A 15,239-nucleotide genomic window follows, 5' to 3' on the forward strand; every position below is an offset into this window, starting at 1 on the left:
TTCAGTGTGGGAAGGAGATAACATGAGAGGATGAGATGATATCAGAAATGGAGAAATGGTTTACAAACAACCCAGAGCCCAGGGCCAGATGGATTGGTTCTGCTATTGGTGGACCTGGAAGGGTAGCAAAATGGATACCAGAAGACCCTGTTGCCCAAGTAAGCGGAATAGCTGGCTCAATAGGAGAAAGGTAGGTATCACTCTGCACCAAGTTCCCCAACTTTGGATAAGCCTCAAATCCTAACAAATGTTAGGGGGAAAAATGCAACCGGTTATGAAAAGATATATCTTATTTAATTAAAAAATCAATTTATTGATATGCAAACCAACTGGACCAAACAGGACAAACTGGATCAGACAGGACAGAAGCAATGCTCTAAACAAGCATCAACCATCAACTTAAGAGCTCTGATGTCAACCAGGAGGACACCCAAACACAAGTTTAGCATGGGGGTAAGAGTCTTTATGTCTTCCGGTGAAGGCAAAGCCATTTGGTTGGCACTTCGTAGGAATATCTTTCCACCACGTCGTCATCATAAGGTATGTGCCACGAGTCTCCCGTTGTTTGCACCACGGTGTCATAGATGAGAATATGCTGTTGAATTTAAAAAGGAACCACACATTGAGAACAACACTAAAGGAATACCTAGCCATTTCCCTTTCTCTTCTGACAGCTTCTCAGTTTGCTTCAGAGATGTATTCTCTGTCTTACTTAACAATGGATTTTGAAAGAGCAGCTAATTCTGTGAAGATGAATGCCGGGGGTGGGGGGCCGTAGCGGGTGGGATAAATTAGGAGTTGGGATTGACACATACACACTACTATATGTAAAACAGGTAAACAACAAGGACCTACGGTATAGCACAGGGAACTATACTCAATATTTTGTAATAACCTATAATGGAAAAGAATCTGAAAAAGAATATATATATATATATATATATACACACACACATATGTATAACTGAATCACTTTGCTGTACGCTCGAAACTAACAGAACTGTTAGTGACTGTATCTCTGTGGTAATTTGATACCATATTTCCTATAAATGTTGTTTTACATATTTTTTGACCACTGGACCATATTTATCATTGGCTAGTGTATTTTTCTGTAGTAACTCGCCTTTAGATTTTCTCCCTTTGCTTTCACACAGGAGGAATCCTTGTACTTACAGGTATTTAAACTAGAATCAAAAAAGAACTCAACTGAGACTGTGCCACAGCAGTGGATTAAACAGGAAAAAGGAGTTATTTAGCAGAAATAGAACTTATGATGAACCATAAGGAATAAGGAATTTTGAGCTACTGCAAATAAACAGGAGGATAAAAAACACATATGAGGATTTATAATTGATGACATAACTGATGTCACAACTGATGACATTCCAGGTGTTTTCAATATGTCAATTAACGTGGGGTTGGCCTATGAAAACTTTGCTCTGGCAGACTCTGTGTTTCTAGGATCTGGGTAATTCCAAATACCAAACTAAAGCTGAGAAAAATAAAACATTGAGGGACTTCCCGGGTGGTCCAGTGGTTAAGACTCTGTGCTCCCAATGCATGGGGCCTGGGTTCGATCCCTGGTCAGGGAACTAGATCCTGCATGCATGCCACCACTAAGACCCAGTGCAGCCAAATACATCAATCAGTCAATCAATCAATATTTAAAAGTAAAATAAAACACTGAGAACTAGTTGCAACATTCTTTGACTATGCCGCATTCTTACTATCTACTTGGCTCTGCTGACATTATGTAGAGAACAGGTAACATACCTGAAATGTTATTTTTGATCCCGGATGCCTACTAACAATTGCCAGCTGATGTCCCTGCTGCCACTTAAAGAACAGGCGTTGGGTCTTGGCATCAGGCAGACAGGCCTTGTGGTCCCGCATCAGATCTTTTGTGATAAACTTGCAGTGGTCCCCCGAGTGCAGTGTGGCATACAGAAGGAATGGATCGTCCTCTGAGCTGAGTCAGGCATAAGAAAGAACACAGTCAAGCACACACCCAAAGAGGCAAAGAACAGCATTCTTCACCATGCTGTTTTCTTACTCGCTTTCCTCAGAAGTGTTCTGCTTTCTTAACTGACATGATCTCAGTGATACGTAAGAGCCGCCTGCAAGTCCTAGCTGGTAGACAACACTATCTAGAATACAGATGGAAGGCTAAGGGGAAAGGAATGCTAATGGGAACTTCAGTGTATGCATAAATACAGGCTCCAAACCAAACATGAGACCAATTTCCAACAGGCTTCTTGGTTATAACACTGCATTTATCCAGTTCTTCCACCTAAGAAGAATAATGATGATGGTGACAGCAATAAACATACACACCTGCCATGTACTTGGTGCTGTATGATTTGCAAGTTATCTTCTCATTTAATCCTCATGAGGGTTGCATATGAAGAAAAGAAAACAGAGAGAAGGGAAACGCCTTCCCAGACAGGAAGCGGCAGGGCCATGATTTAAACCTGGGTGGATTCATTCCCAAGCCTGCGCTCTTAAGGTTTACCCAGTATTGCCTAAGGTGACTGCATGAAGAGCATTATTATTGTCTTATAGTCCTGGAGAGATGGAAGCACCCCCCTCCCATGAATAAATAAAAGGGCTTAGCTAAAGAAAAATGGGATTTGGTTTGGGATCTGAAGCAGGGGTTAGCTTCCAGCTTTGTGCACTGAATGCCATTTGACCTTTCTTTTCGGGGGAGGAGGGGAACGCGCTGTGCAGCCTGCAGGATTCTTAGTTCCCCGACCAGGGATTGAACCTGGGCCACAGCAGTGAGTGCCGAGTCCTACCCAGTGGACTGCCAGGGAATTCCCCCATTTGACCTTTTTAAGAAGAAATGATTTGGGGAATACTGACAAACCTTGAAGTTATAACATTCAATCTAATGAAACCTAGACGTGGGGCTGAGGTGCGCTCATTATCCGTGCAAAGTTGGAAGTAAACCTTTGTCGGCATGAACAGTGTGAAAACCTAAACGCATGCTGAAAGTTAATACGTGCTGTTGTGGATCTGTGCTCCTTCCGATCAGCTGCTTTTTCATACTCTGTGGACACTGTATATTTTGTCGCTGACCATGTTTTCCATGTTCCTTTGGCTTCCTGGGAAGCTGTAGCTCATAGCAACATTCCCTTTACATTGAGAATAAAATCCACAGCCCACGAGGAACTCTGCAATGTGGTCCCTGCCTTTTCTCGGACCTCAGAACTGACTACCTTCCCTCTTGCTGCCCCCAGCCCATCCACACTGGCCTGCCAGCCTTCCTCATTCCTGCCTCAGGCCCTTTTCAACACTTGCTGTTCCCTCTGCCTGGTAGCTTCTTCCCACCACCCTTCCCCCTTTCTCAAATGACTCACTCGTTCCCTTCAGATCTGCCCCCTCCCAAAGGCTTTTTCCACTCCCCTCTGACCTATCCCCGACCTAGTCCCCTTCCAGCTCCTTACTCTGCTTCATGGTCTTCACAGCTTTAATCACTGCCTGGAATTACATTACCTGTTTATTTGTTTACTGTTAAGTCACAAGAGGGCAGGGCCTTGGTCTTGTTCACTGCTGTTTCTCCAAGAACACAGAAGGTGCTCGTATTTGTAAAATATTTGTTAAATGATCTATTTAGGAATTTATGGCATGCATTCTGTGTACTAATCTCATTTTGGGCTTTAACTTATTTCTCCTTTAACCTGATTTCCTCATCTAAGTTTATCCTGCTGTAAAAACTATATTTTTGTAAGCTGTCTTAAATTTTTTTTTTTGGAATGAGGCTGAATATATATATACATACATACATACGTACACACACATGCACTTTTAAAAATGGCAAAAAATAGGTAACAAGCAGATGACTGGAGCCTAGTGTAACTCACTTAATAACTTCAATACCTACATGTTGTCAGCAAAAAAAAAGCTGGCTTGCTTTTGCACCTTTTCCATATCATCCTTCCTCCACCGGGAATTCTGCTTTAACATATGCTTCCGGCCCAGGACCAGCACGTGAAGATTCTGCTTGGCTAGTTGAGAGACCACATCTAAGAGCTAAAAAACACAAAGCCAGTCCCCAAGAGGGTCAAGGGAAGAATCTCAAGTAAGGGGATTGATTCTTGCAGATGGTAATCTCAATGGTCAAATAGTCTTTTCCGGTAAGAGGTGAGAAAACATTCCTTAAAATAACAGTCCATCTTTGCAAATAAGCATGAGGAAAATGCTCCCTTGTCACAACTTAATGTCTAACACCTGCCCACCGGCCAGGCTACACTGGATACCTGGGGAGGTTTCTAAGCATAGACCGTGTTCCCTAGAGTCCATGGGGATAGAGGCAGGGGGACTAAGAAGGATGGGGTTTGGTTCCTACACACTCCCAACCTTGTTTCAACCCAAACAGCTCAGCTTTTGTATACAGTATTTATATATTGGTATTCTGCATAGGCTTTCATTTGAGTAAAGTGTTCTACTTTTTTTTTTTTAAGTTTGTAAATGGCCAGAATACTGACTTTTCAGTCAACTTTTCCATGTCATGACTCTGCTGAGACTGCTACCTTTCACTGAAATCCCTTTTTCCTCCCAAAGGTCTGTCAATTTCCATTCTCTAGCTTATTTTCCACTCAGTGAATCTACTCCCCATTCTCTCCACTTTCCACATGTGTTGTGCGCACATGAACTCCTCTCAAAAGTTTATACTGGGATTTTTAGTAAATCTAGTACTTTGGTGAGCTTGCTTACATTCATTATTTCATAAGGAAAAGTCCATAGATTACTTTTATGTACAACCTATTACACTAAGCTATTAATGGATATTACTAAGTATAATATGTAAAAAGCTAATGAAAAACTATAACTTAAGTTATATAATAGTGTATCAGAAGTATAAAAGTTCTGTAATTTATAAAAACTGTTGGGCTGGGACTTCCCTGGTGGTGCAGTGGATAAGAATCTGCCTGCCAGTGCAGGGGACACTGGTTCGATCCCTGGTCTGGGAAGATCCCACATGCTGCGGAGCAACAAAGCCCATGTGCCACAACTACTGAGCCACGCACCACAACTACTGAAGCCCGTGTACCCTAAAGCCCATGCTCTGCAACAAGAGAAGCCACCGCAATGAGAAGCCTGCACACCACAACCAAGAGTAGCCCCTACTCGCCGCAACTAGAGAAAGCCCATGTGCATCAACGAAGACAAAACGCAGCCAAAAGTAAATAAAATTTTAAAAAAATTTTTTTAAAAAGAAAACAACAACTGCTGGGCCTACGAAAATCACAAGTTGAAAGTCACTGAAGAAATCCTTAATTTTCTTGGGTCTTGGTTAGAAAAGGCATTTTCTTTAGTCTAGCTTCCCCTTACTCATAAATTTCTTCCCATGTACACTTTCAGGATATTATTTAAAATTCTCTGATCAATAAAATTTCATTTATTTATTTGGTCAGTTGTCAAATATTGCTTGAGTACCTGTTATGTCTAATACACATGCAGACTCCTGTTAGTCTAATAATGAATTAACAAGGGCTGAATTTTTAAATTACCGTTTAATGCTTTGGATTTATGTATTTTTTTGGCCCATCCAACTCCATTACTAATCTTATTATTTTAGGAAACAGTAGTGAGTTTTATTATCATGAATTCTTAGTTCTAGAATTAAAGGACAGAATAGACACAAGTTGGCCACTGAATGTGAGCTGATACTCAAGCAGAGAAGTGTATCAAGACCAGTGTGAGGACTCTGACCCAAAGCTTTATGACCAGTAAAATAAAATTCTTCCCTTCAAAGCTATGAATAATGGCTTCTGTGTTCATTCAACAGTTATTTCCCAGGCCTCTCTATGTATAAGGCACATGGTAGGTATCACAGCTTAGAAAATTTTGGAAGACATGGCCCCTGCCTTTAGTGAGGGAGTGCCTAATAATTTTCTTACCCAACTGTCAAGCCTGGGAAGATGGCTCTACATATACTGGATGGTTAATAAACATTTTCTGATTAGCTGAGGAATATGCCTACGTCTATTTTTAATCTCATAAAAGTAGCTCATTATTGAAAACTTGAAAAATATAGACAAGAAGGTGAAAGAAGAAATCACTCATACCTCACTACCCAAAGACTGCTAACATGTTTTTGCCAGTCTATTTATTCCATGCATTTTTACATAATCTTATAAGCCACTATTTTAAAAGTTGGGTTAGTAATTAAAAGTAAACATCTTCACTAAAAAAGTTTGGTTCATGGATTCAAACACCCCAAAAGACATTGAGAGTGCATCTCCTTCAAAGTGCATTTATAACATTCCTTTATTAAAGCTATGCTGAGATTACAGATTATTTTCAACGAGCCCAGATACAAAATGACAACTGGATTCATTAAGAGGAATGACGATTGCTTTCTAAAAATTCCTATATGAATTCCCACAAAGTTATTGTAAAGATACAAAAAAAAAATCAAACAAAACCAATTTTTGATACTGATTCCATGCATTTGAGAAGACATGGCTTAAAGAAAAACACAATTGGGTCTTCACATCTATACCTTGGCTTAGATAAATAGCCTTGCGTTTACTAATATTAAGTTAAACGTAGGGGCCCAAGGACCAGCAGAAAAGGCTTACCCTGAACTACTCTGAGGCACCATCTTGTGGCTGAGAGGTCTCTACTAGTAGCAGCTCTCTGAGAATGATGCAAACAAGGGAGAATAAAGACACAGGAAAGAAAGATGAGTGTATGGAATAGAGGCACTTGCCTGAAATTCTGTGGACAATCTAGCTATGAGTCTACTTCCTCTGGGGTAAATTCCAAGGCTGGGTCCAGTGGGCTGGGTCAGAGTCATAGGTATACTCAGAATAGTAAAGAAAAAGTAAATTCACCTTAATTCTATGTTAGATCAAAAATAAAATGGGGAGAAATTTCCACTTCTGGGAAGATGGAGTGGATGTACTTTTCCCTATTTCTTCCACCACGTACAACTAAAACCCCAGATGTTATATATAAAACAAACGTAAGACTTTGAAAAGTAGAGACAAAAAGGTAGACTGGCTAGGGACCTTGGGACGTGAGGAATGACATGTTGGTGTTGCTTGGATTTCCTTTTTGCCTCATATATCCTATACTTGGAGATCAAGAAGCCAGCAACCTGGAAATGCCAATGGATGCAGACAAAAAAAAAGACCAACGAAGGCCAGTTCTCACTAGCCAAAGGACCAGAAAAGACGCAGTCTAGCAACACAGAAAACCTGCTGGAGTGATAACACCAGGAGACTGTAATGTTATATGTGTGTGTGTGTGTGTATACACATGTAATACCTAGAGCAACCATTAAAAATGCTATACAGGGGCTTCCCTGGTGGCGCAGTGGTTGAGAGTCCACCTGCCGATGAAGGGGACACAGGTTCGCGCCCCGGTCCGGGAAGATCCCACATGCCGCGCAACGGTTGGGCCCGTGAGCCACGGCCGCTGAACCTGAGCGTCTGGAGCCTGTGCTCCACAACGGGAGAGGCCACAACAGTGAGAGGCCCACGTACCGCAAAAAAAAAAAAAAAAAAAAAAAAAAGCTATACAAAGAGTATACTCAAAAACATGATTAAAAAACAAAACAAAATACCCACTATAGACACATAAAAATGGAATTCTAAAAAAAGTTAAAGTAGCCCACAGGAAGGCAGGAAAAATAAAACAGAAACAGAAAACAGAGATGATAGAAAACAAAATGGCAGGCGTAAGCCCTAACGTATCAATAATAACATAAAATATAAAGGGTTTTAATACATCAATTAAAAGACAGAGCACATACCAGAATTTTATTCCTTTTTAAGCCTGAATAGTATTCCATTGTGTGTATATACAACATTTTGTTTATCTATTCATGTCGATGGATATTTGGGTTGTTTCCAAAACCCTCCTTCCTGAACTTATCCTGTAATGAATATTCCTATATACGAGGCATATTGATTATAGCTATCTTGCTGGAAGAACTGGCATAGAACTTCTAATGTCTGTAGACATCAAATCCCAAAGACTTTAGAGTTTTAAAGATCTACAGTCCACACAACTCAGGAAATGTCAGAGACTGCAGAGGGGGAGGTAAAAAGTTAAGAATAGGGAGAGGAAGTTACACTTGCTATTTAGGATTACTCAGAAAAGCTCTTGCTCTCATTGGCCTCTCCCACCTCTCAGGCAGCTTTTCTATTTCCTGAGCATCCCTATGCACTTATTTCTACCACATGTAGCTCTGCCAATTGTATTTTTACCCTAAGCTCAGGAACTACCTTTCAGAAGTTTTACACCAAAAGTAAGTCACTTATGAGTAATGTCACTTATGAATTAAAAAAAAAACAAACCCTCTTATGTATTCCTACCAGAGACAAAACAAATTAGAATAGAAGCCAAACCAGAAAATGTTTGCACCAAATATTAAGCTGCAACTTGTTTTTACTCTTCTGGTCTTTGGAGAATCATCCTTTAGACATCTTAAGGAGCAATGTGGGAGGGGAGGTGGGTGAGATCTGATTCCAGCTTAACCTTGAGATACTGAATACCCAGAGTTCTGGAATCAATTTGGAATTTTAAATATTCTCTAGAATCAGCTGTACTGTGCATTTTGCTCTACTGTGTGGCTCAGATTCCAGACTCCTTAGGCAAGTCCAGAACTGTCCTCACCATCTCTGGGTTCTCCAGGTTGAGAACATCCCAGAGTGGATCTTTTTTTTTTTTTCCCTTTAGTATTTATTTATTTGCTTGCACCGGGTCTTAGTTGCAGCAGGCAGGCTCCTTGGTTGTGGCTTGCCAGTTCCTTAGTTGTGGCACACGGGCTCCTTAGTTGTGGCATGCAAACTCTTAGTTGTGTCATGCATGTGGGATCTAGTTCCTTGATCAGGGATCAAACCCGGGGCCCCTGCATTGGGAGCATGGAGTCTTTTTTTTTTACGGTACGCAGGCCTCTCACTGTTGTGGCCTCTCCTGTTGTGAAGCACAGGCTCTGGATGCACAGGCTCAGCGGCCATGGCTCACGGGCCCAGCCGCTCCGCGGCATGTGGGATCTTCCTGGACCGGGGCATGAACCCGTGTCCCCTGCATCGGCAGGCGGACTCTCAACCACTGCGCCACCAGGGAAGCCCCAGAGAGCATGGAGTCTTATCCACTGCACCACCACGGAAGTCCCCCAGAGTGGATCTTGGCTTCTGTCATCAGGACTGCCCTAAGCTCAAGGAAACTCTTCCACATCTCTCTCATTTAAGCCTAATCCCTGTTCAGAGTCTCAAGGGGAGGATGGCCTTTTCCAGGATACCGACCATTCTGTACACATGGATATTTGTCACATACTCCTTTATCCTTCCTATGAAGGCCCAGTTTGGTCTTGGATGAATCCTGAAGACGGTAAGTCAGACACAAAAGGATGAATATTGTATGATTTCATTTATACGAGTTACCTAGAGTAGTCAAATTCACAGAGACAGAAAATAGAATGGTGGTTGCCAGGGGCCAGAGTAGGGGAAATAAGGAGTTATTGTTTAATGAGTACAGAGTTTCAGTCTGGGAAGATGAAGAAGTTCTGGAGATGGATGACGGGGATTGTTGCACAACAACGTAAAGTACTTAATGCCACTGAATCATACACTTGAAAATGGTTAAAATGATACATCGTACGTTACGCATGTTTTACCACAATAAAAAGTTTTACTACAGAAAATTTTAAATACAAACAAAAATAAGCAGAATAGCATGATGTGCCCATCACCCAGCTTCAATAATTATCAGGTCATGGCCAATCCAATTTCATCTCTATCCACACCTACTTCTGCCTCGGATTATTCTGAAACAAATCCTAGACATCATATCATTTCAACTGTGAATATGTCAGAATGTATTTCTAAATATAAGGACTCTTAAAAAAATAAGCATAATACCATTATCACATCTAAAAAAATTAACAATAATTCCTTAATATCAAACATACAATCACTATTTACATTTCTCTAGGTTACATACTTTTTTTAAAAATCGGCATCTAAAAGAACTCCATACATTGCGATTGCTTGACTGCAGTTAAAGAAATGCAGAGGCTAGTCTGATGGAAGTTCCCACATTTAGATTTTGCTAACAGCATCCCTGTGGTATCATGTAACATATTCTCTAGTCTTTCTATGTTTCCTATAAATTGGTAGTTAGACCTAGAGACTTGATCAGATTCAAGGGTTTTTTGGTATGTATGAGTGTGCATGTGTACATTTAAAATTGTGGCCCTGATAAAGTGAAAAGGTCAGTTCATTCATCAAAAATGAACAACTTCTCTGTCAGTCACTAGGCAGAGGGTACTGGGGATGCAGATACCGATATAAAGACACATTTATCCCTAGCCTCCAGGAGGTTGCAGTCAAATGACTGTAATGTGATGTAAAAAGTGCTAAGGAGGAGGACAAAGAATGGGCACTTAAATCAGACCAGGGGTAGGGACAGTGGTCAGGGAAGTCGCCACAAAGGAAGCAACGGCTGAGCTGTGTTTTCAGATGAATTAATCCGGGCAAGGAATGGGAGTTTCCAAGGACAAGAAGCAGCATGTTGAAGGTGGGTGCTCTTTATTAGCGTGCTGAATTCAGGGAACCGCCGAAGTGTGGGAGGTTGACACAGGGAGTGTGAGATATAAGGCTGGAAATGACTGTAGGGGTCAGATCACAGGGGTCCGTGTAAACCATGATAAGGAATCTTTTACCACCTAAAAGTAGTGGAGAAAAACAAAGGATTTAAACAGGAGCGTGACATGACTACCCATTTAGAGAGGTCAAAATTGTGGATTGCAAGAAGGCTGGACTAGAATAGGGAGATCAAGTAAGGGGGCTTCTGCAGTAATTCAGGTAACAGATAATGAGAACTGAGGTGCTGGCAGTAAGGATGGAGAGAAGGGAGCCCTCTGTGAGTAAAGCAGAACTGATCAGACTTAGTCATTGACTGAATGTAGGAAACAGGGAGAGGAATAAACCAAAGAAGAGTTGGACAACTGGATGGATGATGGCAGCGAGACAGGGCCTATGAGAGGTGGAGCTCGTGATATCCCCAGGCGGGAGATGCCCAATGGGCAGCCAGTCAGGTGACTCATTTAGGAGAGGGCTTTGAGATAAAATAAAGATTTGGAGTCATCAGGAAACACATATGGGCAGGCGCCATCAGCAAATGGAAGAGGTCTAACAGACTCAGAAGGAAAGGAGCAGAGAATGAAAACTGAGGAATATTATTACTTAAATGATAGAGTTATAAGAAAAGCCATTAATGGAAGCTGAGGAATGGCCAGAGAGATAGAAGAGAACCAGGAGACAGTGACCAGTCTCTCAGAAAGACTATAAGGAGCGTTTCAAGAAGGAAGGCGAGATGAGGCATCAGCGCTACAGAAACACCAAAACATGGCCTGCACCCCAGAGGCGGCACTTTGATGATGCCATGGGGGGCAGGATGGCGAATTCACTTGGTTTCCTAAACTCTCTATATAAAGCTGCAGTCTGCTTTGTCCAGAGAGACTGTCTTACAAGCACGGCTCTTTTTTGCTTACCAAAAATCACAATCAATTATGCTTTTCATTTCAGATACTGAGTGGTGTGGCCTCTTTAGAACCTCCAACCTTCCAGAAGCTTCACTGAGTAAGGAAGAGGTTTTGTTTTTGTTTTTTTAAGATGGAAGAGACTTGAGAATGTTTCTCTTCTGGTCAGAAAAAGTCAATAGCAAGGTAGAGGCTGAAGATACAGGCATAGAAGGGATAATTGCGAGAACAAGGTTCTGAGAAAGGGGGAGATCTAGAGAACAGGCAATGAGAATACCTCTTGCACCGAGGTGAGTTTGAGCACAGGCTCGTTGGTTTGATTGCGTGGTTGGTGCACCTGTGTGCGGTGACTACGTCAACACGTGAGGTCATTTCTCCTGATAGCTTCCATTTTCTGTGTGCCTGAGTCAGTGGCCCAGGGAGGCTGGAGGGGGTGGTAGAGGAGGCTTGAGGGCTGCCTGTGGCGCAGATGAGATGCAGCTGGCGCGAGACTGGGAGTGGGAGCCAAGCGGACTGCGGAGGTAAAAGCGCAAAAGCCCAGGCGAGGCTGGAGGTGGCAGCAGCGGGGACAATGGGGAGATTTACAGCCCTCTGCATCCTGGCTGCAGTGTGGGATAATGATCGGGATAACAATCGATTGGCTGCCCCTTGCTCCACGTAAACATTTGGTCAAAAGGCATTTCCAGGTGGAACCATAATGGAAACATCAGTCATCTAATATCACTCTATCTATTTACTATTAAAGATACCAGTCCAAATTGGTATTTACATAGTATAAGATCTGTGGTTTGGGGTTCTGGCCTGAGTCAGGAATTCCAAATTCCTATCTCATTTATTTGTTCAGATCTCTTTAATTCTAAAATGTGAATAAGGTGCCCCCGACCCTCCTTAACAGCGTTGTCATTTATCAAGTCATCATCAACAAACATGTAAAATGTCATCACTCGCAATTTGTAAAATGAAAAGATTTTTGGAGAAATGATCTCCAAACCACCTGGCTTTCAGGGCAGGCTCTTTCTAACAATGTCTCTTCCTTTTAATGACTTCAGGAAACACCTAGGGGTCTATTTGATAAGGTGGTCCCAGGGGGCTGCATTTTAGTGCTGAAGTCTGTTTCCTTCCTCAACTACCTCTCTCTCCACCTTCTGTCCAACCTCCCTGCCCCCCTTTAATGAATCAGTGAGGGAACTGTGAGAAGCTCTACTTATCTTAGCCTTAGGAGCAGCCCCCCAATTCTCTTCTGCTGTTAGAGCCCAGCACTCCGTGGACACTGCACCCAGTGTCATTCCCTGGCAGCTTCTGATGCTGCTATTCGATGTGTGACATGAATGAGTGTCATTTGCTCTCAGGAACCAAGGAAAGTTTGAAGATTCTTGCACTCAGCCCTGGATAGTTTTCTTTAAAGGATCTGATACAGAAGGGGAGCTTGATTAAAGTAGAAATTATTCTCCCTGGAAACAGTTAGAAGCTGTTATAGGTGCAAATTGCAACCAGGTAGCATGTTTGAGGAGCAAGGCCTCATGCACTCGATGGGTCTAAGCTTTTGGAGGCCTCACTTTTCTCAGATAAAGCCATGCAAGTGCTCACACCAAGGAGGACATGAGGTGATTTCATCTTTGAGCTGCCCCCTCTTTACACACACACACACACACACACACCTGTAGTTCAGCACCTGAGCTGGGGAAGGAAAGCAGATTAATTTTAAACAGAATGTTGACATTAAAGAGACTACTTTGAGTTATTTATAAGTAGAAAAACTTAAAATTCCATAAAAAATTAAAGAGAAATTCTTAAAACAACCACAAATAGCCTGCATATTGTTCCAACATGAAAAGATACCGATTACACACCAGTTACACACTGGTCATTTGGAACCCTAAAGCCAGGAAACACATGTCCACTTTTTATGTTATTGCTTCACTAAAGACAACCTCATGGCAACATGGGGCGTGAACTAGGATGGATGGTCCGGGGGGGTTTCCTATTGGAGTCTGGGTGTCTTTCAGGATATGATGGTGTTAAGTCAAAGGCAGACAAGAGAAAGTAGGAAAAGAAAATAAAGACTCTTTGGATCATTTTCTTTCGTGCATTAATTAATTTTGACAATTGTTTCCTACAAACTAAGACAAAATGAAACCACTTCAGGGCACAATGATTGATGAACTCTATGGAGGCAGTGTTGTCAAACTCAGAAGACCACAAACACAGTGTTTGTAACCGATGCACTGTGCATTCCACAAAGTTAACAGCAGAAGAAACAAGGGAAGTCATAACTTATACTAGAACAATGGAGTTTTCTACTTGTTTCTATGTTCCTACAGGCTGCAGGTAAGCTAATATCCAGTTTCATTCTCTTCTTTGTCTTTGTTCCTTTCACTTTTCTCTTGAACTATGTTTTGGAAAGAGAATCCCTGTCTTAGAAATAGTCCTTGAGTGAATGCTGAATTCACCATTTTTCTGTGTACCTCTGGAAATGCCACCAAGGAGGAGAGTGCAGGAAACTCACCAAGGTTGTGGCTCAAGGCTCTCACATGTTTTCATCTGCCAGCTACTCACTGGTAGTCTCAGTCTCAGTTCTACGTTTGAGAGTTACTGCTGCTTGCCAGAGAGAGTGGAAGGAAGAAATATCACTCTTTACTTAAAGGTCAATGATATTTCCTTGCTGAGCTGTTCAAGCGCTGTATACCGTGTAAGATCCAGATGAGCATTTAATGAAGATAGGAGTATTGGAAGAAGGTGAGAAAAGGAAGTGTTTTAGAGAAGCAGCAGAAGCTGGGGTGAGGAGAGAGGGGGAAGCTTTCACTGGGTGGTATTCAAGGAGTGGAAATTTCATAAGCCTGGTGGCATAGTTCCAGAAAGGAGAGGCTGACACTGAGCTGGAGTCCTGCTCCCACCTCTGGGACCATGTGCTTTAAGCACAGATTTAAAACTCTGATGACTGAGTCTAAAGCTCTTTCAATCTCTTGGAAGAAAGTATATACACAAAATACTACTACTTTATTATGATGTCATAAATGATCCCACTGGTTTATATGAGACTCACCGTGTCCTATATCCTGCTTTCGTTAGTCATCGATATTTTAGGGAGATTTCAATGATCTCATGTTGTCTTTAATCAATGAAACAATTCTACTAAGGAAGAGAAATGCCCTTCCTGACTTGGGAACATCCTGTCAAGTGTGGGATGTGTTTCCTGCCTGCCATGTCTCCTCCAGTCTATGCCATTAGCATCCACACAGTTATCCAGCCTTTTGGAAAATGATTAAACATTTTCTAAATGTTCAGAACATTAAGCTGGATGGATTTCCCCAGCCAGCTGAGAGTCAGAGCTGACTAGAAGACAGCAGATTTGGCTCCTGACTCATGGTGTGACTTTTCTCCAAACATTTACATGCATTCTTTGGTCTTTTTAGTTTTTGTGTAAAATATCTGTGTTTCCTTGATCACTGTGAGGCAGGAAAGGATAGTATTTTGAAGACTGAAAACTAATTTCGGGAAGATTAAATTAACTTATTCTGATGCATATTAATTTCCACTTTTAAAGGTTAATTAGGGCTTCCCTGGTGGCGCAGTGGTTGAGAGTCCGCCTGCCGATGCAGGGGACACGGGTTCGTGCCCCGGTCCAGGAAGACCCCACATGCTGCGGAGCGGCTGGGCCCATGAGTCATGGCCGCTGAGCCTGCGCGTCCGGAGCCTGTGCTCCGTAATGGGAGAGGCCACAACAGTGAGAGGCCCGCGT

The 15,239-nt window shown here is 42.1% G+C and overlaps 1 protein-coding gene across 3 annotated transcripts in view; it reads right to left on the minus strand.

Annotated features, from left to right (window-relative positions):
* Positions 1-291: 291 nt before the first annotated feature.
* Positions 292-15,239, minus strand: part of PRORP (protein only RNase P catalytic subunit) — a 128,098-nt gene continuing 113,150 nt past the window's right edge. For 2 of the 3 annotated variants that reach the window (XM_060004690.1, XM_060004691.1), the window contains exons 6-8: positions 3,884-4,032; positions 1,774-1,969; positions 292-595 (exon numbers count right to left, since the gene is read on the minus strand). In XM_060004690.1, the coding sequence (XP_059860673.1) occupies positions 464-595; positions 1,774-1,969; positions 3,884-4,032 (477 nt within the window). In that variant the 3' untranslated portion in view covers positions 292-463. Of the gene's footprint in view, positions 596-1,773; positions 1,970-3,879; positions 4,033-15,239 lie in introns of those variants that run through there. The other variant, XM_060004692.1, reaches the window with a different exon arrangement.

The sequence above is a fragment of the Delphinus delphis genome, chromosome 2 (genome assembly GCF_949987515.2).
Source record: "Delphinus delphis chromosome 2, mDelDel1.2, whole genome shotgun sequence".
In the NCBI taxonomy this organism is placed as follows: Eukaryota; Metazoa; Chordata; class Mammalia; order Artiodactyla; family Delphinidae; genus Delphinus; species Delphinus delphis.